Below are 22,329 nucleotides of genomic sequence, written 5' to 3' on the forward strand. Positions count from 1 at the left end.
TGACAGGCGGTTTGATGCAACAGCCCCTTAATGAAATGACATTATCATTTACATCACATCAGATATACAATTTATTGTAGGCCAGAAGATTATGATAGGCCTACGTTATGCATTTATTTGTTATAGATTATAGATATTTTTTTTTACTAAACATTACTGTCAAAAGCAGTTCCTTTATGTTATAAAGATTTATATATACATATCTATATTGACACTTTTATGAATACTTCGAATTTTGGCAGTCGCATTATTTGTAAAAAATATATACAAATCGTGCAGAAATATTGCAATACATAACTAAGTTCATCCGTAACATTCCATGGCTTTACATGTATACAGAACTACAGATGTAGTGCAAAAAGATTTTCCTTCGTATTTTTACGGAAAGTGTCATGTTATTTCAGTCAGTCTCAGTACAAGACGTACTAACACTGTCTGAACTAGCATGACAAATACGAACGTTTCCGGAAAAATACAAAGGAAAATCTTATAGCACTACATCTGTATTAAGCTTCAAAGGTTATTAAACGCCTTTTACTTACAAAATGAGGCTGCCAGAGCTCAACGAGGGTGCGGTGTGCTGATGACGGGAGGACTTACGGAACTAACTTGTTCCGTCTATTGTCCTTTGAGTCGTCGGCAACCCGAACCCTCCTTGGAACTTGTACACTCCTTTTTGCTGTGTACTTAACACAGCAAAAGGGAGTGTACAAGTTTCTAATGGGGTGGCAACGCGCATGTGACACTGTTTGAGTTGCAGGCGTCCATAGGTTACGGTGACCGCTTTACATCAGGCGGACCGTATACTTGTTTGCCACCGACGTAGTATATAAAAAAAAAAAAAAAAAAAAATGAATTATTAGGTTACCATAGAATCTAGTTCTAAGTCAATGTGCATTTCAATTCAAACAATGCATACAAAATGGTGTCTACAAGGTTAAATATAACATCTACTTTCCAGTTGGTGCCAAATAATGCGACTAGAATATGATAATACGTACCATTCGTTTACGAATTTAACTGTTTAGTGAAATCACTCAAAAGCATTACTTCTAGAACTATACATATAAAAAGCGTAGACAAAATCAAGTGAGTTCTTCAGAAATACTGTCAATTATCATTAAATATTGACCAATCCGCTTCAATTAATTTCAACTGTAATACAGTCAATCAAAGAGTGCGAAAATTTATCAATATATACAATTGAAATATGTACAACTTTATTTCAGTATGGCTATCCGAATCTCCTTTTTCGTAGCACCCTCATTTCTAACACTAACAGATATGCCTGAAAGATCCATTTAACACGTGATGTGATTTAGAATTTTTCACTCTTATAAAGTAGGGTATACTTTTGCCACACTAAGATTGCACATAGTTACGAGTATATGCTTCGTACTTAACGTTTGCATTTGCCAAAAACTTAGCATCGTTCGACTCTATAAACGAAGATAGTTTAAAGTTGCTTTGAAAACATACAACAGGAATATAAATTGCATTTTTTTTTAAATCCTGCCTCTCTTGATTCGTAACAGCGTTGTATGGATGAGCCCCTTTAGATAGTATGCCTAAAAACTGTAAGTATACCTTTTTATCTGGATTAATTACATGCAATTTATGCCACATTCGTCATTTTATATTACATTTTAAATCCTTTCCTGACGATTTCACAATCAATCATGGTCATACATTTAGGTATACCTACAAGCAGGACTTATTGTCTTACATTCTTTCGCCATACTCGGAACACAATGCCATTTAATGTAATTAGTTTTTAAAGTACACGACAAAATACAGCACTGGAACATCCTTATCCAAATAAAGTAGCGAGAAAGGGACGGATGTCGTGTTTTACCAACCACTTATTCGATGTCAATGTACACGAGATTTTAACATTAAGAATACGTTTGCATTTTGTTTTACAGGCAGATTGTCCGCTTATTTTTAACGTTAAGTTATGCATTGATTTTTGAAAGTATAGACAATTATGACGTGTAAAAAGTCTAATAAAAATTCACTCTGGTCATCAGGTTTTTCGCCGATAGTTTGATATAATCAATGAATCTTTGTCTGACTCAAGTCATCGCTCGGCTCACCACGCACCACCCTCGGTCAATCCTGTCTGGGGTGGGAGCCTAGTCGTGTGGTCGTCGCGCGATATTATTAATAAAATTAATTTGAGTGACTCGTGTTTATAACAGTCCTCGCTCGGCTCGGCCGCGCAGGGCCCTCGGTCAGTCCTCCTGCGCGAGTCTTAACCTACGGAAGTAATGTCGACAGCAGACGGCGGTAGGCGTGGGAGGGTAGTCGTGTGGACGGAGCGAGCCGCCCAGTTGCGTGATCGCGCGAGAATATTCCCGTTGGAACGCGATCAGGTCGATGTTGTTCTCGCCAAGGGAAGCCATTGCGAGGAACAGTATGTCTCTGTGGAAGAAAATTTTATTGAAATAACTACTAGAATGCTAACTTGTAAAGTTAGCGGGGTCGTACTTTTATAACTACTTAAATATTACACATTGAAGTCAATAATTTTGTTAAATCCTTTGACCCTTTAGTACACCAAAAGTATGTAGTTTACCTGAAAAATGAATGATACCGCTTGTTGCCAGCGGTGTTTTCCCGCCACGCCGCGAGCCGACGCAGCGCGTCGATCAAGTCGTTGCTTAGCAACCCGTCGAGCACTGCGAGCACCACTCTGTTGAAAAAGTAAGTAAGTTCTATATGTAGTGGTGTGCGATTTAATTTAAAGAGTGTATATACACTTCTTTTTCGAATATATATTGCTTCCTTTGAAGCTATTTTGTAGTCTTTCCAGAAAACCTCGGTACAGAGACAGTGAGGTCAGAGTCGACAACCGAAGTGTTCACGGGATTAAGGTGCTGAGAGCTAGGGGGTCAAATAATTTCAGTAAATTCAAAGGGTTTATGAAACTACATATTTAAGGATGCTGTACAGTGCAGCACAGTATACCTCCCGCTTTGCCTGTCTCATTTAAAATTCCTCATACCTAACGAGACGGTAGAACGTTCGAGAACGCGACAGTGTACTCACGCGTTGGCCTGTGCGGTGTCTGTGAGCAGTAAAGCTTGTAGTGCTCGAGAGCGTTGTTGCTGAGCGCGCTTCAGACGCCACGCGCGGTACAACGCAGTGCCTGCTTCGCCGTGAAGTCGGACTAGGTCCCAACTGCATATTACTTGGCATCCTGTATACAAAAAGTTATCTTAATGTCGATGAAGATTTTTAGGTAAAAGTACCAAATATTATGTAAGATCAATGATAACGCAGTTATCGGACTCAATAATGCCGTCAGCTAATGGACAACGACTGTACACAAACTAAGGGCCGGTTGCACCAAACCGACTGTCACCGTCAGAGCATTCGTTTTGTATTGTATGGAGAGTTCCATAGAGTTCTGCTGCGTGACGATGATGTGTCTGTCAAATGTGGTTGATGCAACTGGCCCTTAATCGCAAAATCACTGACCCTCACGTGTTTCAGTCGCTATATTTATTTCAATACTCCACTCTCGATGCTCACCGAGAACCTGAGACATGACCAGATAGTTGGCATACTGCAAACTCGGTGACTCTAAATGCTGGCCTGATGGAGAGGTTAGAGTACACGATCGTACAGGACGAACTCCTCCAAAAGGCAAAGTATCTAAAAAACTGCTGTTCTCATAACCTCCTGGTACATGGCCGGGTAGTTGGCACGCAGCATGGCTCTTGATCTTAGCCATCTCTACCTAACAGACTATTAGGTTCCAGCAGATAGAAGTAGTATTCTCTAGCTCTAGTTGAAAGAAAACTCACCGCTGTTCTCGTCAGGAACATCGCCCTGGTACATGGCCGGGTAGTTGGCACACAGCAGGTCCGGTAGATGGCTCTCGATGTTGGCCCTCTCCAGGTACCAGACAAGGTTCCAGTAGACTATCGGGTGTGATTCCACGAACTCCTTTTCTAGGAGACATGAGTCGCCTTCTCTACCTGTTTTTAACAAATAAGTTTTAAGCCTTGATTTGCAAGAAATAATTATACACGTTAAATAATTATTAAAACAGTAGGCCTAGCCGAAGTGACAATCTTTGATATGTGGCGATCGAAGCACAGGCTGGCTCTATAGCGCCACTACAGAAGAACGATAGAACTATGAAACGCTTAGGAAGCGTGATTGTGACGTTGGCCAAGTACTTTTGGGTTGTAATTGAAAAACTGCGGGCCGCGGAAAAAAAGCAGGAGACCAGTATGCCTGAACCGCAATTTAATTAATTCAACAAAGCTATTCAATTTTGTAGCGAAAAATTAAAATTTATTACAGTCAAAATTAATGAATTATTCATAAGGTATTACTGGCCCATTTAGGTAATTTTATATGTAATTTAAGTTTTACTTGCACTTACCTAATATAGATTCGAATTCTTTCCTTAGCACCAATGGATTTAAATAAGGCACGCTGACCGTTTCTGTTTGCGTTTGACCCTCCCGCATTATCTGGAAGAAATAAGAAATTATAAAAGAATACACTATCAATTATGATTATTATGAATACAGAAGTCTTGATGCACTGTCACGTGTCACTGTCAGCACGTACCTGCACGGAGAGCAGCGGCACGGTGTGGCGGCCGCAGGCGGTGCAGCGCGTGTTGAGGTTGGAGTCGTCGGCCGCCCAGCCCGCCATGATGTCCTTTATAATCCTGTGCTAGCGGCGAGCACGTGTCACTGTCAGCACGTACCTGCACGGACAGCAGCGGCACGGTGTGGCGGCCGCAGGCGGTGCAGCGCGTGTTGAGGTTGGAGTCGTCGGCCGCCCAGCCCGCCATGATGTCCTTTATAATCCTGTGCTAGCGGCGAGCACGTGTCACTGTCAGCACGTACCTGCACGGACAGCAGCGGCACGGTGTGGCGGCCGCAGGCGGTGCAGCGCGTGTTGAGGTTGGAGTCGTCGGCCGCCCAGCCCGCCATGATGTCCTTTATAATCCTGTGCTAGCGGCGAGCACGTGTCACTGTCAGCACGTACCTGCACGGAGAGCAGCGGCACGGTGTGGCGGCCGCAGGCGGTGCAGCGCGGAGTCGTCGGCCGCCCAGCCCGCCATGATGTCCTCTATAATCCTGTGCTAGCGGCGAGCACGTGTCACTGTCAGCACGTACCTGCACGGACAGCAGCGGCACGGTGTGGCGGCCGCAGGCGGTGCAGCGCGTGTTGAGGTTGGAGTCGTCGGCCGCCCAGCCCGCCATGATGTCCTCTATAATCCTGTGCTAGCGGCGAGCACGTGTCACTGTCAGCACGTACCTGCACGGACAGCAGCGGCACGGTGTGGCGGCCGCAGGCGGTGCAGCGCGTGTTGTGGTTGGAGTCGTCGGCCGCCCAGCCCGCCATGATGTCCTTTATTATCCTGTGCTAGCGGCGAGCACGTGTCACTGTCAGCACGTACCTGCACGGACAGCAGCGGCACGGTGTGGCGGCCGCAGGCGGTGCAGCGCGTGTTGAGGTTGGAGTCGTCGGCCGCCCAGCCCGCCATGATGTCCTTTATAATCCTGTGCTAGCGGCGAGCACGTGTCACTGTCAGCACGTACCTGCACGGAGAGCAGCGGCACGGTGTGGCGGCCGCAGGCGGTGCAGCGCGTGTTGAGGTTGGAGTCGTCGGCCGCCCAGCCCGCCATGATGTCCTCGTCGTACAGCAGCGCGTAGCATTGGTGGCATTGCGAGCAGGACGACATGTGAGCTGTTACTGTGGGTGAGGAGTTCGGGTTGTCCTGGAAACAGTAATAAATTACTACCTACAACTTCTGTTAAAACAAATAAAGCGTATATTTTTTACACGTTCATGCGATCAGCTCTCTATGTCTCCGGGACCGGGATACACTCGGTGGACAATATTTGGTTGTTTTATTCTAACCTGTCTGTAAAAGTATTAAACAGGCGGACGACTGAATTTTGAACTACAATTTTAAATTTATATTTTTTTTCGTACCAAAAAGATACAAAAGCAACCCTCACGGCTCAGCTAAGACATTGGTGTAAGCGCGACAGCGGCGAGCGGCAGCCATACGTGCGAATAAAAAGTCCCATCGCTGTGTCTCCAATGTCGTGGCTGACCCGTTTTGGTGTGACTCTGTCCGTCTGTCTATCGCGTGTTTCGGTTGCTGCCATTGCTTAATTCACCAACACAGCGACAGCTGATGTTTATGAGGGTTAATTATTCATGGCCGTTTGTTAACCACTACATGAAGTATCGCGCGGGTCGCGATGATTGACGAAATTTTCGCGTGGTCCTCGGTCTATGTGCAATGAAGGGTCAAAATAGTACAAAAGCCGGGTAAGATAGTGCTTACCGCCTGTTGTGGGTATAGGTTGTCCGGTAAATGCGACAGTAGGGTGGCTAAAGAGCCGCGCTCCATAGCGCACGCTAATTCCGCGTCGCTCGACGCTCTCCTGAAATGCATGCCACCCGTCCATTCTGTAAGAAATACAAAGGAATAATGGCACTGTGCGCTTGCAATACCCTAATCCTCATAGATCAACGATTTTTATAACATCCAATAGAAAAACATAGGGAGAAACATATTTTTTTGTCGTAAAACTCATCTTTTTCGCAGGATTTGTAATGCGGATGCTTGGAGCGGAGCCCTCTTGGCCACCAATCACAATGATTGGCTCAGACACGTTTTAAGTACGGCCTTTGATACCTAATACGAGTATACCATAATATTTACCATCCGGGTGAATCTCTGATGAGCCATCCGTAGAGTCACCCTCTCATCCTCCATGAAACATGACAACGCAATGGTCGCGATCCCTATATTCCGCAGACGTCGAGTTTGACTAACCTAGCTTCTACACCGTGTTTCCGGTATCACTCAAAACCTCAGACACCCCAACTGATTTTTATTTTTTTAAACGTCTCTACAATGTTTTTCTCTAAATTTTTTAATCTGATGATTATTATTTTTTTAAATTGAATTTTTAATTTTCTGTGCAGCTCTACTCGGATTTTAACTCTACACTCAATAAAATAATTGCTAGCTACCATCATAAACCTTCAAACTGTTTAATTGTGTATGTTACTGCAACGACATAAGGTTTACCAATAGACAGCTATGTCACTGTAAAGCACTTTAACCTGTGTCACAGTAAACTTCAAATTGGACAGGTGACGCAGTAAGCAAATTTAAACCTAACATTCAAAATGACAAGGTTGTAATTAGGTACGAGTTCAATTTGTTATGACTTATGATCAACTTTAAAATTAAACTGACGCACAACGTCTATCTCGTAGCGGAAAAAATAATCGTCCAAGTAACCAGCCAGTATTAATATCCTTAAATACTGAAAAGGTATACAACCTCTAACAATATGATATGCACAATGTTGTATTACGAATTTGTAGAATGGGCACGTAAACAATAACTAATAATACAAATTAAAACAAAAAATATTACCCCCATCAAGATATAGCTCAATCGATTCTACTCTCGATTCTGAACAAACAGTTTTCAGGTTTTTAGTGTTAAGTGAAACACGGTGTATATACATAATATTTCATCTTGAAAGATCTTCTTTGCGTTGTCTCAGCTTTTTACCACGTCCAAGATTTAGAAACCTAATTCAAGTACACTAAACTTACCATCCGGGTTAATCTCCGATGACCCATCCGTCGAATCATCCTCCATGAAGGTGGTTAGTGCGCTGGTCGCGTACCCAATAGCCCCCTTCACTGGCGTCGAGTTTGCAGATAAGACCTCCTTCATCTAGACGAAATTCTTGGCCATGCTTGTGGCAGCGGACTTTAGACTGGACAGTTCGCTTTAGCCCCCTTCACTGCCGTCAAGTTATCTAACTTCTTACCTAATTATATCATCTTTGCGTTGTCGCAGTTTTTTACCACGGTCAAGATCCCTATTTCGAGTATAATTAACATACCATCCGGATTCATCTCCGATGACCCATCTGTCGAATCGTCTTCCATGAAACTGGTTAGCGCGCTGGTCGCGTTCCCAATAGCTCCCTTCACTGGCGTAGAGTTTGCTGATATGACTTCCTTCATCTCGTCGAACTTCTTGGCCATGCTTGTGGCGGCGGACTTTAGGCTGGACAGCCCGCTCTGTAGGAGCTCGTTGGATTTCTTGCCCGCTATGCTTGTGGGGCTGAAAATTTTTAAATCGGGTAAAACTTGTGGTAAATTATGTAGTAAAGTAGAGAAATTCAGATTATACGCTACCACTAAGTACATCTTACATTATTCTTTTGTAAAAATACTGTTTTATTTTCAATGCGGTATCAAAATTCTTATAATTCCGTGTACTGACTCTAGCAACCATGTTAAATTGTAAGATCGAGGTTTGTGTAATAAAGAAAAACGAAGGAAACATTTTCGAAAATGTAGAAAATTTTCTACTTAGAAAAGGTCTGAAATTCCACAACCACTTCCAACATTTGGGAGCTCATAAATATCTTATTTGACCAATGAATGCCAAGTAATTTCGATGAATGCCAAGAAACTGGCGTTGAGTGGTAGGTAGCTTGTCGTATCATTATTAAAAGACGTTAGTGCTAACATTAACTTCACATGCTTCATAAATAGCAAAATCAATACAAAAAAACAAAGCAACGTACTTACCTGAAGTAATTTTCGACTATCGCCTTTCCAATGTTCATGTTCTCTTTGCGCAAAGACAACCGGCCGGGCGAATAGCGTCTAAGGAACAAAACAACTAGCAAACAGTGCGTCTACTAAAACATAACTATGTCAAGCGATAAAACATATTTCCAACACATAATTATGAAAGTTGAAGTAAATTCGAATTGAAAAATAAGTTAATCAATTCGACAGAACTTGAAGAAGGAGTATTCATTATGATTTAGATTCGCATGTCATAAAATTATTGGAAATATGGTTTTGATTTGTTATAAAAAACACATCTAAACACAGTAAACAAACATGCTTGCAAAAAGTGTTAAAACAAAAATAACAAAATAAATCAATAAGTAAAACACAATATCGACATTATTTAGCTAAGAACATTGTGATCATTGTGTATGTGTGCCATCTCAGGTTATGAGCCTAGTTCTTGTTGTAAAGGCACGAAAGGGTTTTATTTTTAATTGGCTTACTGTAAAAATATTGTAATTTTGCCCGCTTACGCAGACCTATTTTCGTTTTTACATTTATGAGCGCTTCAATATCTGTGAGCAGTTACTGTGTATGCTCAATTCTTATGCTGCTTAGGTTGCAACTTGCAAGTGCGCTAGCCATATCTTATTCTTACCCTTAGTATTTATTATTTATTTATTTATTTAAACTTTATTGCACAACTAAAGAAACGTGTACAAATGGCTTAATGCCAAAAGGCATTCTCTACCAGTCAACCATTGGGTTAAACAGAGACATATACAGAGAGTATTTCACAAGAAAGAGAACCTTATTCATAAGTGTGTGTGTGGATTGAGTGAGCACCTTCCGAAAATAAAAAAAAATATGCTGATCATTTAGTAAAAGTTCTAAAACAATTGTAAAACGAATCTCTGAATTTGTAAAAAGATAAATCAAAAGATACAGCCATTAACATGTGCTCACTCAGTTCTCACAAACTACCAACGAAAACAGTGAATATATTCATTTAACATATAATATTTATATACTAACATTTAGTAAAAAAATAGGCCAACCTACCTCTATAAATATTAGATCACCTAGTGACGTATTAAATTTTTTACAAATAGTTTCTTATGCTCACTCAATCCACACACTTTTGAAAAGCCGAATTTTGATGAAAAACATAAGATTTAGACCGCTATTATATGTGTATAGTTTAGTAAAAGTGAAATGGGAATTTGTAAAATACAAAACGAACCACTAACGTGTCAGGTTTTTTTATAATAAATTTTTGTAAGTGCTCACTCAGTCCACACGTTTTGAGAAAGTTAAAAATGTAAATATCTTACGATTTGTAGCACCTAAGACACTCGAAAGTACTTCAACATTTAGTAAAAATTTTTACTAAATATCCACCATCTAATATTTTATATTCGTTGTCTGGTTTTAAAGATATTCAGACATAACTTTTCTCATACAAATGTATCAAGTAGGGTGACCACACTATGTCGGCTCTTGATTTTCCCCACCTTCCCATTGTCATATTGAGATTGGGGAGTTTCGTTCAATTTTGATAATAGTTTACCGGATTTGTAAGTGGGAGCGAGAAAAGAATAACTATTTCTCGCTCCCACTTACAAATCCGGTACGCTCATCTGTTAGCGCGATTAGATTACCAGGTTCTGGTTTCTTACTAGTGAAGTATTATATTCTTTGTTTCTTACCAATTATCATTCATGTCCTTTTTAATGCATGCATGTCGATATGGTTATTATCCTGACGTCGATAAAAATTACACAATACACATCATCACTAGGCCAAGAACATAACCTAAAAACAGTTTGCAGATCGATAATTAATATGGTATTAGTTTAATATTATCAAAATTGAACGAACGAAACTCCCCAATCTCAATATGACAATGGGAAGGTGGGGAAAATCAGGAGCCGACATAGTGTAGTCACCCTACTTGATACATTTGTATGAGAAAAGTTATGTCTGAATATCTTTAAAACCAGACAACGAATATAAAATATTAGATGGTGGACATTTAGTAAAAATTTTTACTAAATGTTGAAGTACTTTCGAGTGTCTTAGGTGCTACAAATCGTAAGATATTTACATTTTTAACTTTCTCAAAACGTGTGGACTGAGTGAGCACTTACAAAAATTTATTATAAAAAAACCTGACACGTTAGTGGTTCGTTTTGTATTTTACAAATTCCCATTTCACTTTTACTAAACTATACACATATAATAGCGGTCTAAATCTTATGTTTTTCATCAAAATTCGGCTTTTCAAAAGTGTGTGGATTGAGTGAGCATAAGAAACTATTTGTAAAAAATTTAATACGTCACTAGGTGATCTAATATTTATAGAGGTAGGTTGGCCTATTTTTTACTAAATGTTAGTATATAAATATTATATGTTAAATGAATATATTCACTGTTTTCGTTGGTAGTTTGTGAGAACTGAGTGAGCACATGTTAATGGCTGTATCTTTTGATTTATCTTTTTACAAATTCAGAGATTCGTTTTACAATTGTTTTAGAACTTTTACTAAATGATCAGCATATTTTTTTTTATTTTCGGAAGGTGCTCACTCAATCCACACACACACTATTCATAAACGTTTATTAAACTTGACAAAACGATATAAAACATTTGTCCCTTTCCGTCATACCATTACGTTGGAAAGGGATAAACTATTATTAGCGGCTTATTAACACATTTAGTACCAGACAAAAATGGCGCACTACGTCAGAATCCGGTGGTAATTTATAAACGCCCGCTTGCATTGCGAGAATCTGCTGGGCGGGTTCTCCGGTATCTGAGACCACATATTCCTATTTTGAATTAGCCGGAATTATTGTAAATTGAATTGTGTGGCCGGTGCTTTATAAAAATTGCACCATTTTAGGTTTGCCGATTGCCAAATTGCCGATATTTTACAAGTTTATTAAAAATCTTTACATATTCCATTACACAAATAATGACTCTGTTTAAACGAAAATAAATTTCAACACAAAACATTTTGGTATATTTATTGAAATTAAAAAGCCGTTTCTGTGGGGTAGTTTATTTATTGCACTGGTATCACTATGGAAATGTACCTACCTGGGCGACCAAATAGCGGGCCGCTAAGCATCGAGACTAGGTGGTAATGAATTTTAATGGCTAATTAAAACGGTCTTCAGCATCGTATTTGTAGAAGGTTTTAATTAGCCTGTGCATAATAAGGCGATTATAAATTTAATTATTGGTTTTGTAAGTATCTGATATGACAAAAATTCGACAATTTTGGACTGATTTTTATTTTGACTTGCATGGGATCATAACATAATATAACAGTCATCGTGTTCGATCGATTCACGATTTTAAGTGTGTACTTAATAACTGGTTAAAAGTTATTTGTTTTCCTGTCAGCTCTTACTTAGAGAACCCCTGACTTGAGCTGCACGTGTTACTTTGACAGTGACAGCAGTTTGTTTACGTTTATTCCGTTCAATTCGTAATGGGATAGTTAACGTTTATGAATCCTTATTCCGTTACTCTTTCTTGTGAAAGATTCTAGTCTATATTAAAATTGTATACAGATAAATTTCTCACCCGAAGCTGATTTTGAGCGTGTTCCCGAGACTGGCGAGGCTGGAAGACACGGTGCCGGCGGGAACGGTCTCGCTCCTGTGGAGTTTCCTGCCGGGGAGGAAACTATCGAGGTTATCGTGTTCGAGAGAGGGACAGCACTAGCGCTACTGATGGGCGAGGCGACTATGATTGCGCGTTTAGTACTAATATACTACCAAGAACTGACATCGAAATGTTTTGCGTTCGCATCTGGACATTAGGTCATTTTTAGGTTGGTATAACAGGTACTAAACGAGTGAAATTTAGAATTCTCGACACAGTAAACAGCTATTAAACTTTTGTACGCCAAAGACATTAGGTCACAGAGCAACATACATACGTGCATACGTTCAAATTAACTCATTGACAGTATTTAAAACCTGACCAAAAATGTAATATATGACTATTGTCAGAAGGGCGATGTATGCGGTGATAGTTCAGTATAATCATAAATTAAATATAACAAGATCATACCATCCCATACATTAAAATGCGACCGCCTACGAACGCGCTTACACTCCACCACACATAGATGGCGCCACAAAAAAATGCCTCGTTGCCACCGATTATTTGTAGATTGGCATTAAGTGTCAATTCCGAGCCGTAAATCTATGTCAAAAGTGACACTTACATCTACAAGTATAATCGAAAGCTACAAGTCATTTTTTTGTGGCGCCATCTATGTGTGGTGGAGTGTAAGCGCGGTCTTAGGCGGTCGCATTTTAATGTATGGGATGGTATGATCTTGTTATATTTAATTTATGGTATAATATGAAGAAAATAGATAGATAGATAGATAGAATACTCTTTATTGGCACACCTCAGCAAGAGATACAGAAAAAAGATACAGCGGAAAATAGTTCTTATTCAATTCCGCAACATAGCGCATAGCCATATATTTCTGGTTAGACTTTATATTCTTTGACATAGCATCGAAAAGGCTAAGTTCAAGTTCTTTTGGTGAGATTTGTACTAAACGGCAGTCGATTAGTTGTGTTTGATTATATTAATAATGAAAATGACAATCCCAGTAACCGTTAGTCATTGATGATATTTATGTTCTTGAAGGAGTAGTATAGGCTAGTTTCCTATACTTTAATTATTGCAAATGTAAATATACTTATGTGGTTTCCAATACTTAAAATAATAGTACTTTACGATACAAGTGCGTAAAAAAGGAAGTTCGAAAAGAGTGGCGATAAATTAAAACACGACCGAAGGGAATGTTTTAAATCGACACGAGTTACGAATTTCCTTTTCGCACGTGTATCGTACGACGTTTTTCAGTACAGATGGCCCTCCGAAGTTTCGACCTGGCATATAATGAATCATTTTACGCACTAGTGCGAGAAGTTATATGACAGGTCGAAACTTCGGTAGGTTATCTTATCTGTTCTGAAAAACGTCGTACGATACACGTGCGAAAAGGAAATTCGTATCTCGTGTCGATTTAAAACACCACCTTTGGTCGTATTTTAATTTATCGCCACTCGTTTCGGACTTCCTTTTTACGCACTTGTATCGTAATGTACTATTTCAGTACAGATGGTGTTTTTTTTACGCACTAGTGCGAGAAGTGGATCATTATATGCCAGGTCGAAACTTTGGAGGTTCATCTGTACTGAAAAACGTCGTACGATACAAGTGCGTAAAAAAGGAAGTTCGAAACGAGTGGCGATAAATTAAAACACGACCGAAGGGAGTGTTTTAAATCGACACGAGTAATGTACTATTATGCAGTGCACGAAATAAAGCACTTATGTTATATGCACGAAATAGTAGTTATGTTTACACATAATTTATATTTAAAAAGTCAAATAGAAAGATATAAAGTAAATGAATTGACCGTGACGTCACTCCTCAGTATTTCATAGTAACTCCATATTAGCAAATCGTTTTGACAGTTCTTAAAAAGAAGCTGATTTGACTAGTAGGAAACTAACTAGCCTATAGTTAGGTAGTTAGGTCAGGTTAAATCAGTGGACGTCGGTACATAGTTTTTAGACACATACAGGTATAGGAAGGCACATGAGAAAATCGTTAATGCTGAAATATTTGATAAATCACAGGCCAGATATAAAAGATATTTTTGCCTAAATAAATGTCTCGTTTCGATGTAAATTCTAATAAAAAACATGGTCACAAATTCGATAGGAAACAGGTAGATAACTGAAGTTGACTCTTGATGTCGGCGTCATAGATTCCAACAGGTCGTGCTCTCAAAACGAGGTGACGACAGAGACGACCGCCCATGCTCAAACAAAACGTTGAATATGGTGGACCACCCCGAGCGCCAACGCAGCCGGTCCCTCCAGGGGTAGCCTATCTAACTGCGCTATCATGTTTATTAGAAGGGAGGTCAGGGCTCGGAATCATTAAGGCATTTTCAGAATTTGCATAAAGACAATTAAGCATAAAATCTGTCTAAAAATTTACTTTTTTCACATTCTGAATGTAGATTATCGCTTAAAGTTCATATAATTAACACAAAAACAATATTTTTATTGAAGTTTAATGCTTAATCGTCAAAAAACTGACAGTGAGTTAATTTTTGTTAACAACTTTTGCTAATTGGAGGGTCCCAAATTCTGAAAATGCCCATTATAAAAGGAAGCTGTGTACCCATGGTCAGTCGGCGCGTCGTCCTGGAAGGAGTTGCTCCGGCGGTGGAACAGCTTGGGGCTGACGGAGTACTCGTGGCGCGGGGGCGCGGGCTGCTCCTGCGGCGGGGGCGGGGACTCCGGCGCGGGGGCGCGGAGCGCGCCTAGCGGGTCGTCGGCCAGCACCGGCGTGCGGGGCGATAATCTGTAACCATGGTATTGTAAGACCGACGGGCCCGATGGTCCACTACCATAAGTTTATCATAGACTACCCATCCGCAACTCAGCGTCTGTTCAATCCTTTAAAATTAAGTATAAAAAGCACATTCTGAATTCTCAAAAATTGTGTCTAAATTAAGTGCCGATTCTATAACATCTCTGTTTTTGTGTCAAAGTATAAAATAATAGTAATAAGTAAAAATAAAAACCTGTTTCTATTGATTAAGTGTCATGGCTCATTATAATGTTTAGTTTACTTAGTACAGTATAACTTGTCGTTATATTATGGTTATTATTTTATGTTATTATATCCTGTAAATTATACATATTTGTTCCGTTTGTATGTAATGGAAGGGTTGCCACGGAAGACCAGCGTCAAAGTATCCAAAAGGTACCTTGACACCAAGCTGAGTGGAAACCTTTTCAGTGACGTTTTATTTCAATTTTTGTGACATCTTTTTGTAATTTATATTCGTTTAAGCGTCCTAAATAAAGTTTTTTCTATTCTATTCTATTCTAGAGTAGATGATCATTTATTTCTGTGATGAGCACAGATATTTGTTCCTGAGTCACGGACGTTTTCTATGTATTTATATATTATATATATCGTTGTCCGTGTACCCACTACACAAGCCTTGAGCGTACCGTGCGATTCAGTCAATATGTGTAAGAATGTTCTATAATATTTATTTATTTATTTATCATAGGTCTGTACGCCTCCCTTTTTGTCCAACGTGAACAAAAAAGGACGGCATGTTTCCTATGATCATATTTTCTATGATAGTGTACTATCGGCCTAAGAGAAAACTGAAAGCAGACAATAAGGTATTTGACCACGCTGATTAGTTAGTCGAGTATCGCTTTGCCGGCGAAGTACAGTCAACCAATTAGAATCCTAGGCCACTCTAGAACACTGTCGTATTGACACCGTACTTTACTTGCTTTAGCAGTCACTTTGACTTTTACTGTGAAAGGGTTCTACAGTGGCCTAGGATTCAGATTGGTTGACTCTGCCACACAAGAGTGAGAGAAACGAGACAATCAAAAACATAATGTGGCATTTGCCATTTAAGACGAAGTATTGATTTTAAGAGGTTCCGAGCGTCCCACATAGATACTTAATGTATACAGTTGTAATTGCAAACATCAGTTTCCGTCTATTTGATAGCAAAATTACAGATGTAGTGCGAAAAGATTTGCCTTCGTATTGTTACGGAAACGTACGAACGTGTCATGCTATTTCAGTCAGTGTCCGTACAAGATGTACTGACATTGACTGAACTAGCATGACAAATACGAACGTTTCCGAAGGAAACCCTTTTCACACATCTGTACATACTATTTGTTACAGCTCATTATAAGAAAGTTGTATTTTCTGCGATATACATGTTATCGGCCGAGTAAAAGCCAATTTCCTCGCGCGGCAAACGTTATATACAGACATGCCTCTGCCGAGGCAATGCATGAGTTTGTCCCGAGGCACGTCTACATTGACCGTTTGCCGCGTAAGCACATTGCCTCGCGACCGCGACGTGCCACGCTCTGTGTGGACCCGGCTATCTATCCTCTTAAGACCCAGCCATACAAATGAAAAATCCAGAATTTGCCACTGAAATATGAACCTTCAGTCCAGGGAATAGAGTCGATTTTGGCTTCGTTTGAAAATTAAACAAAACAAATGCGACTCTGTTCCAATCAATATTATTTAAATTTCATCGAACTGAATAAGTACTATAGGTAGGACCTTGGCCCTTAGGAGGCTATAGTTACAATAAATAACCTAACCACAAAGTTAAAATATTGTAAAAACCCCCGACCGCGACATAATAAACCGATTTTCATGGAACATGGCTAAGAACACTCCCGACTAACTCAGCTTTCAGACAAAAAAAAACTAAATCTAAATCGGTTCATCCGTTCGGGAACTACAATGCCACAGACAGACACACACACAGACAGACAGACAGACACGTCAAACTTATAACACCCCGTCGTTTTTGCGTCAGGCGTTAAACATATATAATATTAATAAGTTTTTTTGCTGTTTTTCAGCTGACTACTATGTAAGACTTACTTTAGCGGAGATCCCTTAGGTTCCTCAGAAGGTTCCACCGCTGCTTCCTCCTTTTCAGGTTCTTCAGGGAAACTGAGTGTTCGCGAACACCGAGACTTCACATTCGATGTACCTGTAATATTTAACTTTACTATAACTCTCTTTCCTGTATGGAATGATTCAAAGTAGCACACCAAAAACGTCGCAGGAATAAACCTATACGTGTATATGCAATACTTTTCTTTAAGACGCTGATGCCAGTGCGCAGCGGTGTAAAGGTATTCAATCAAAACGATATTAGTTTCATGGCTTAAGCGATATCGCGTCAAATATCAAATATCTTTATTTTGCATAAAATATGGTACACAAGGTGGACTTAATATAATTTAGGACATGCATATTTCACCAGCAGCTGGCATGCAAAAACACACACATAATATACACAACTCTAGTTTTCTAAGCGAGGCTAAAACGCTTCTACGTCTAGATATCGCTAGTTATTAGACTTACTGCTAGAAAACGATAGCCTCTGCAAGTTCTGTACAATTTGAGCGTCCCCAGCGAAGCTCTCGGAACGCGTTAGTATCCGAAGGTCCGACGGACTGTCTGGGCTTACGTGTATTGTCTGAAACAAATACAATAAAATCGTAAATGTAATAAAATTTTAATTCTGAAAATTCAGCTTTCAAACAAAAATAAACGAAATGTTAATCGGTTCACCCGTTCGAAAGCTACCATGTCATTGATAGACACACATAGAGGAAAGACAGACACGTTAAACTTATAACACCCCGTTACTTTTGCGTCGGAGGTTAAAAACAGGTCCAACAGGTTTCAAGTGCGAATCTAAACTCGCACACCGAGAGTTCCGTACATACTTTCAATTACTCATACTCATACTCATATATTTATTCAAGAAACAATACAGGTATTGTGTTTGAAACCTTAAAACTATATACGATGGTACGATAAAAATGCTAAATCTAGATACCTACTATACATTATAAAAAATTTCGTCTACGGTGTAGAAACAATTTCTCAACAAGAACTTTTTTAATTCTCTATTAAATAAAGAGCAATCTGTAATTGTTTTGAGTTCAGTAGGCAACCGGTTATAAATACATATGCCTTGATGACCAGCGGAATGTGCAACAACCTCAAGTCTAGGACGAAACTTCACTTTCATGTTTTTGGTGCGCGTAAGTAAGCGTTCATGTTGCTCTGAAACAGACTCGTTCTTTATAAGCTTTGTGAGCAACACCAACACATACAAACTAGGCACAGTGAGAACTCCTAGTTCTTTAAAAAAATTATCTATTATTATTTAAAAATTATCTCGTGTAACTAGAAAATCTTTTGAGCAGAAGTATATTTAAGCATGAACTGGACCTAAAATTCCACCTACTCGTAATGCACTATTTGTACAGGTTAATGATGTTAATGAATATGCCAAATTTCAAAACTATAGCTCAAGTAGCTCTCGAGATATTAAGCAATATGTCAGCCGGACGGATGGATAAATGGTCGGACAGAACCTAAACAACATTTCTAACGTCGAAATTAAAGGTTTATATTTCATAAACGGATTAATAACTTCTGTTATATTCTTACCTGTCTTTTTTCAGTTAGTGTGACATTACTCGTTGTATCTTCGTTTCCTAATGAATTACTTCGCGCCGCTTCACATAAATCTGGATTTGATGGTAAACCTAAAAAATATAAATTATTTATCTGTAAACAAATTCAGTCACACAAAACTTATTTTAGGGATTGGAAATACACCATTTTGACGTTTAATTTACACAAGTAATTACTGTTAAGCAAGGAGTCATTTCAATTTCACTATAACGAGATCGACCAAGCTCATATACTTAAAAGAAACATTTACGTTACGTGCTAATGGTAATGCACTGCCTGTGTATGGATGCCTAGTATTTAGTCTGTATATGCGGCCAGGGGCCCGTTTCTCGAAAGGTACAAGCCTTGTATTACAAGTGCGCGAACTGTCAAATCGTATGGGTTGTCATGGAAACACACTTGTAATACAACCTTTAGAGAAACGAGCCTCTGGTAGGTTGTTGTACGATATGGCCGCACCACACTAAAGCTGAGTTTAGACCTGCAAGTTATTGCTGCAAGTTTTGAGACACAACTATAAATAAGAGAGAGTGGCAAATATCTGCATCTCTTTCTTGCATATACTTCTGTTTCAAAAGAAAAGTGTTGTTTTCTGTTTGCACGTCTAAACTCAGCTTAACACTAATGAAGTGTGATCGAGGCTATATGACAACCTGTTTAGGATAGTCACCTGATATGAGAATGCCGGCCGCGGTGGAGAGAGCATGTTTATGCGGCCTGGCGGGTTGTTGCTGGACGATGTTCCCGCGCCGCACTAACGCTTCGAATGCTGACGACGCCGCTTCCTTTTCTCGGGCACTCGCTGTCAACATACGACTTGATTGTTAAAAAAGCATAAATAATACATCACGCTAAACCAGCGTGATATGCGCAAACCATACGTGTGCAAACACTGTAAATGTACATTGATAATGCTGCATTAAAATACCTTCTTCAAGACTTGTTCGGCTGTGTGCGGGTTCACACGCGGCCAGAGCGAGTCCACTTAGATCACCGTCCATACCCGCAGCGGACACAACACGTGGTAGCGTTCCTACACCTGAAAATAAGAAAATGATTAAGCTAGTTCATACATTTTATGCAGTGCAAGCAAAAATGGTAAAAAAATAAGATGCATTTTTGACCTCTATCTGTAAATGTTTCGTTCAAAAATGTCAATAAAGTTTCGAATGAGAAATTTCCAAAAGAGAATTCTGAGCTTTCCGTATTATGATATCTCAAAAAGTCTGGTAACTGAACCCTCTATAGATGGATAGAGGAACTTACAGCTCCGGGACAACAGAATATCTTACTTTATTAGGGTCACTTGCATCAGCGAAAATCGAGGGTTAACCCGAGGTTAACCCACCATTTTATATGGAATTTGACAGTTGACAGGCCACTAACCTTGAGTTAAGCGGGTGGTGCAAATGGCCCTTAGTGAAAAAGAAAATAACTTACTTCCAGCCGAGAGTCCCGAGCCGGTAGCGCGACTGGCTCGCTGAGCGCCTGCTTTCCGGAACAAAGCCGCGCCCATCACGGCTATGCGGAGCTTGTTCCATAGCAGTTGAGAACCACTGACAAGTAAAAGAAAAGTATCAACAATAGTAGGGACACAGGAGTATGGGCACTCATGGTCAAGTGGTCTACCGTTGACTTAACTTAGCCCATGACCCCCCCCCCCCTGGAGCCGAGGTTGGCCATAAAAATAGACCACGTGACACCCACCCCCTGGGGCCTGGACCTTTACCACGTGACCGGCACGAAGCTGGATCCGCGCTTGACTTAGCCTAGTGAAAAAGGTCAGAAGTTGAAAGGGCCTGAATTTTTAAGTAGCCTCCAGGATCCAAAATGTCTACTTAAGGAAGTTGATAGCTCCCAATTGACATATCACACTTATATATCTGGGCATGTCGTGCGGCCACGGCGCCTCGAGCACGCAGCGATTGTAATACCCATAGGTGAGTGCGTTCGGCTGAAGGCCGGCGCGTTTCATTAGGAAGAGACACTCAGTACAGGGAGTGGATAGCTCACAGATTACATATATCACAGTAGTATGTATACCTGGGCATGTCATGAGGCCAAGGAGCTTCCAGCACGCAGCTGTTGTAGTAGCCATACGTTAGTGCGTTCGGCTGAAGGCCGGCGCGTTTGATTAGGAAGAGACACTCAGTACAGGGAGTGGATAGCTCACAGATTACATATATCGAAGTAGTATGTATACCTGGGCATGTCATGAGGCCAAGGAGCTTCCAGCACGCAGCGGTTGTAATACCCATACGTTAGTGCGTTCGGCTGTAGGCCGGCGCGTTTCATTAGGAAGAGACACTCAGTACAGGGAGTGGATAGCTGACAGATTACATATATCACAGTAGTATGTATACCTGGGCATGTCATGAGGCCAAGGAGCTTCCAGCACGCAGCGGTTGTAATACCCATACGTTAGTGCGTTCGGCTGAAGGCCGGCGCGTTTGATTAGGAAGAGACACTCAGTACAGAGAGTGGATAGCTGACAGATTACATATATCACAGTAGTATGTATACCTGGGCATGTCATGAGGCCAAGGAGCTTCCAGCACGCAGCGGTTGTAATACCCATACGTTAGTGCGTTCGGCTGAAGGCCGGCGCGTTTGATTAGGAAGAGACACTCAGTACAGAGAGTGGATAGCTGACAGATTACATATATCACAGTAGTATGTATACCTGGGCATGTCATGAGGCCAAGGAGCTTCCAGCACGCAGCGGTTGTAGTACCCATACGTTAGTGCGTTCGGCTGAAGGCCGGCGCGTTTCATTAGGAAGAGACACTCAGTACAGAGAGTGGATAGCTGACAGATTACATATATCACAGTAGTATGTATACCTGGGCATGTCATGAGGCCAAGGAGCTTCCAGCACGCAGCGGTTGTAATACCCATACGTTAGTGCGTTCGGCTGAAGGCCGGCGCGTTTGATTAGGAAGAGACACTCAGTACAGAGAGTGTATAGCTGACAGATTACATATATCACAGTAGTATGTATACCTGGGCATGTCATGAGGCCAAGGAGCTTCCAGCACGCAGCGGTTGTAATACCCATACGTTAGTGCGTTCGGCTGAAGGCCGGCGCGTTTCATTAGGAAGAGACACTCAGTACAGAGAGTGGATAGCTGACAGATTACATATATCACAGTAGTATGTATACCTGGGCATGTCATGAGGCCAAGGAGCTTCCAGCACGCAGCGGTTGTAATACCCATACGTTAGTGCGTTCGGCTGAAGGCCGGCGCGTTTGATTAGGAAGAGACACTCAGTACAGAGAGTGTATAGCTGACAGATTACATATATCACAGTAGTATGTATACCTGGGCATGTCATGAGGCCAAGGAGCTTCCAGCACACAGCGGTTGTAGTACCCATACGTTAGTGCGTTCGGCTGAAGGCCGGCGCGTTTGATTAGGAAGAGACACTCAGTACAGAGAGTGGATAGCTGACAGATTACATATATCACAGTAGTATGTATACCTGGGCATGTCATGAGGCCAAGGAGCTTCCAGCACGCAGCGGTTGTAATACCCATACGTTAGTGCGTTCGGCTGAAGGCCGGCGCGTTTGATTAGGAAGAGACACTCAGTACAGA

The 22,329-nt window shown here is 40.7% G+C and overlaps 1 protein-coding gene across 12 annotated transcripts in view; it reads right to left on the minus strand.

The window, feature by feature from the left end:
- Positions 1–854: 854 nt before the first annotated feature.
- The window catches only part of LOC125234065 (DENN domain-containing protein Crag), an 82,828-nt gene continuing 61,353 nt past the window's right edge, over positions 855–22,329 (minus strand). For 8 of the 12 annotated variants that reach the window (XM_048140241.1, XM_048140242.1, XM_048140245.1 and 5 more), the window contains 17 exons: positions 20,172–20,287; positions 19,660–19,770; positions 19,402–19,533; positions 18,705–18,802; positions 17,604–17,718; positions 17,115–17,226; positions 14,844–15,026; positions 12,204–12,290; positions 8,618–8,695; positions 7,921–8,144; positions 6,333–6,457; positions 5,574–5,753; positions 4,400–4,490; positions 3,813–3,986; positions 3,052–3,202; positions 2,579–2,695; positions 855–2,424 (listed from right to left, as the gene is read on the minus strand). In XM_048140241.1, the coding sequence (XP_047996198.1) occupies positions 2,235–2,424; positions 2,579–2,695; positions 3,052–3,202; positions 3,813–3,986; positions 4,400–4,490; positions 5,574–5,753; positions 6,333–6,457; positions 7,921–8,144; positions 8,618–8,695; positions 12,204–12,290; positions 14,844–15,026; positions 17,115–17,226; positions 17,604–17,718; positions 18,705–18,802; positions 19,402–19,533; positions 19,660–19,770; positions 20,172–20,287 (2,284 nt within the window). In that variant the 3' untranslated portion in view covers positions 855–2,234. Of the gene's footprint in view, positions 2,425–2,578; positions 2,696–3,051; positions 3,203–3,812; positions 3,987–4,399; positions 4,491–5,431; positions 5,522–5,573; positions 5,754–6,332; positions 6,458–7,920; positions 8,145–8,617; positions 8,696–12,203; positions 12,291–14,843; positions 15,027–17,114; positions 17,227–17,603; positions 17,719–18,704; positions 18,803–19,401; positions 19,534–19,659; positions 19,771–20,171; positions 20,288–22,329 lie in introns of all 12 variants that reach the window. The other 4 variants (XM_048140244.1, XM_048140246.1, XM_048140248.1 and 1 more) reach the window with 4 other exon arrangements.

This window comes from Leguminivora glycinivorella, chromosome 15 (assembly GCF_023078275.1).
Source record: "Leguminivora glycinivorella isolate SPB_JAAS2020 chromosome 15, LegGlyc_1.1, whole genome shotgun sequence".
NCBI classification, from domain to species: domain Eukaryota; kingdom Metazoa; phylum Arthropoda; class Insecta; order Lepidoptera; family Tortricidae; genus Leguminivora; species Leguminivora glycinivorella.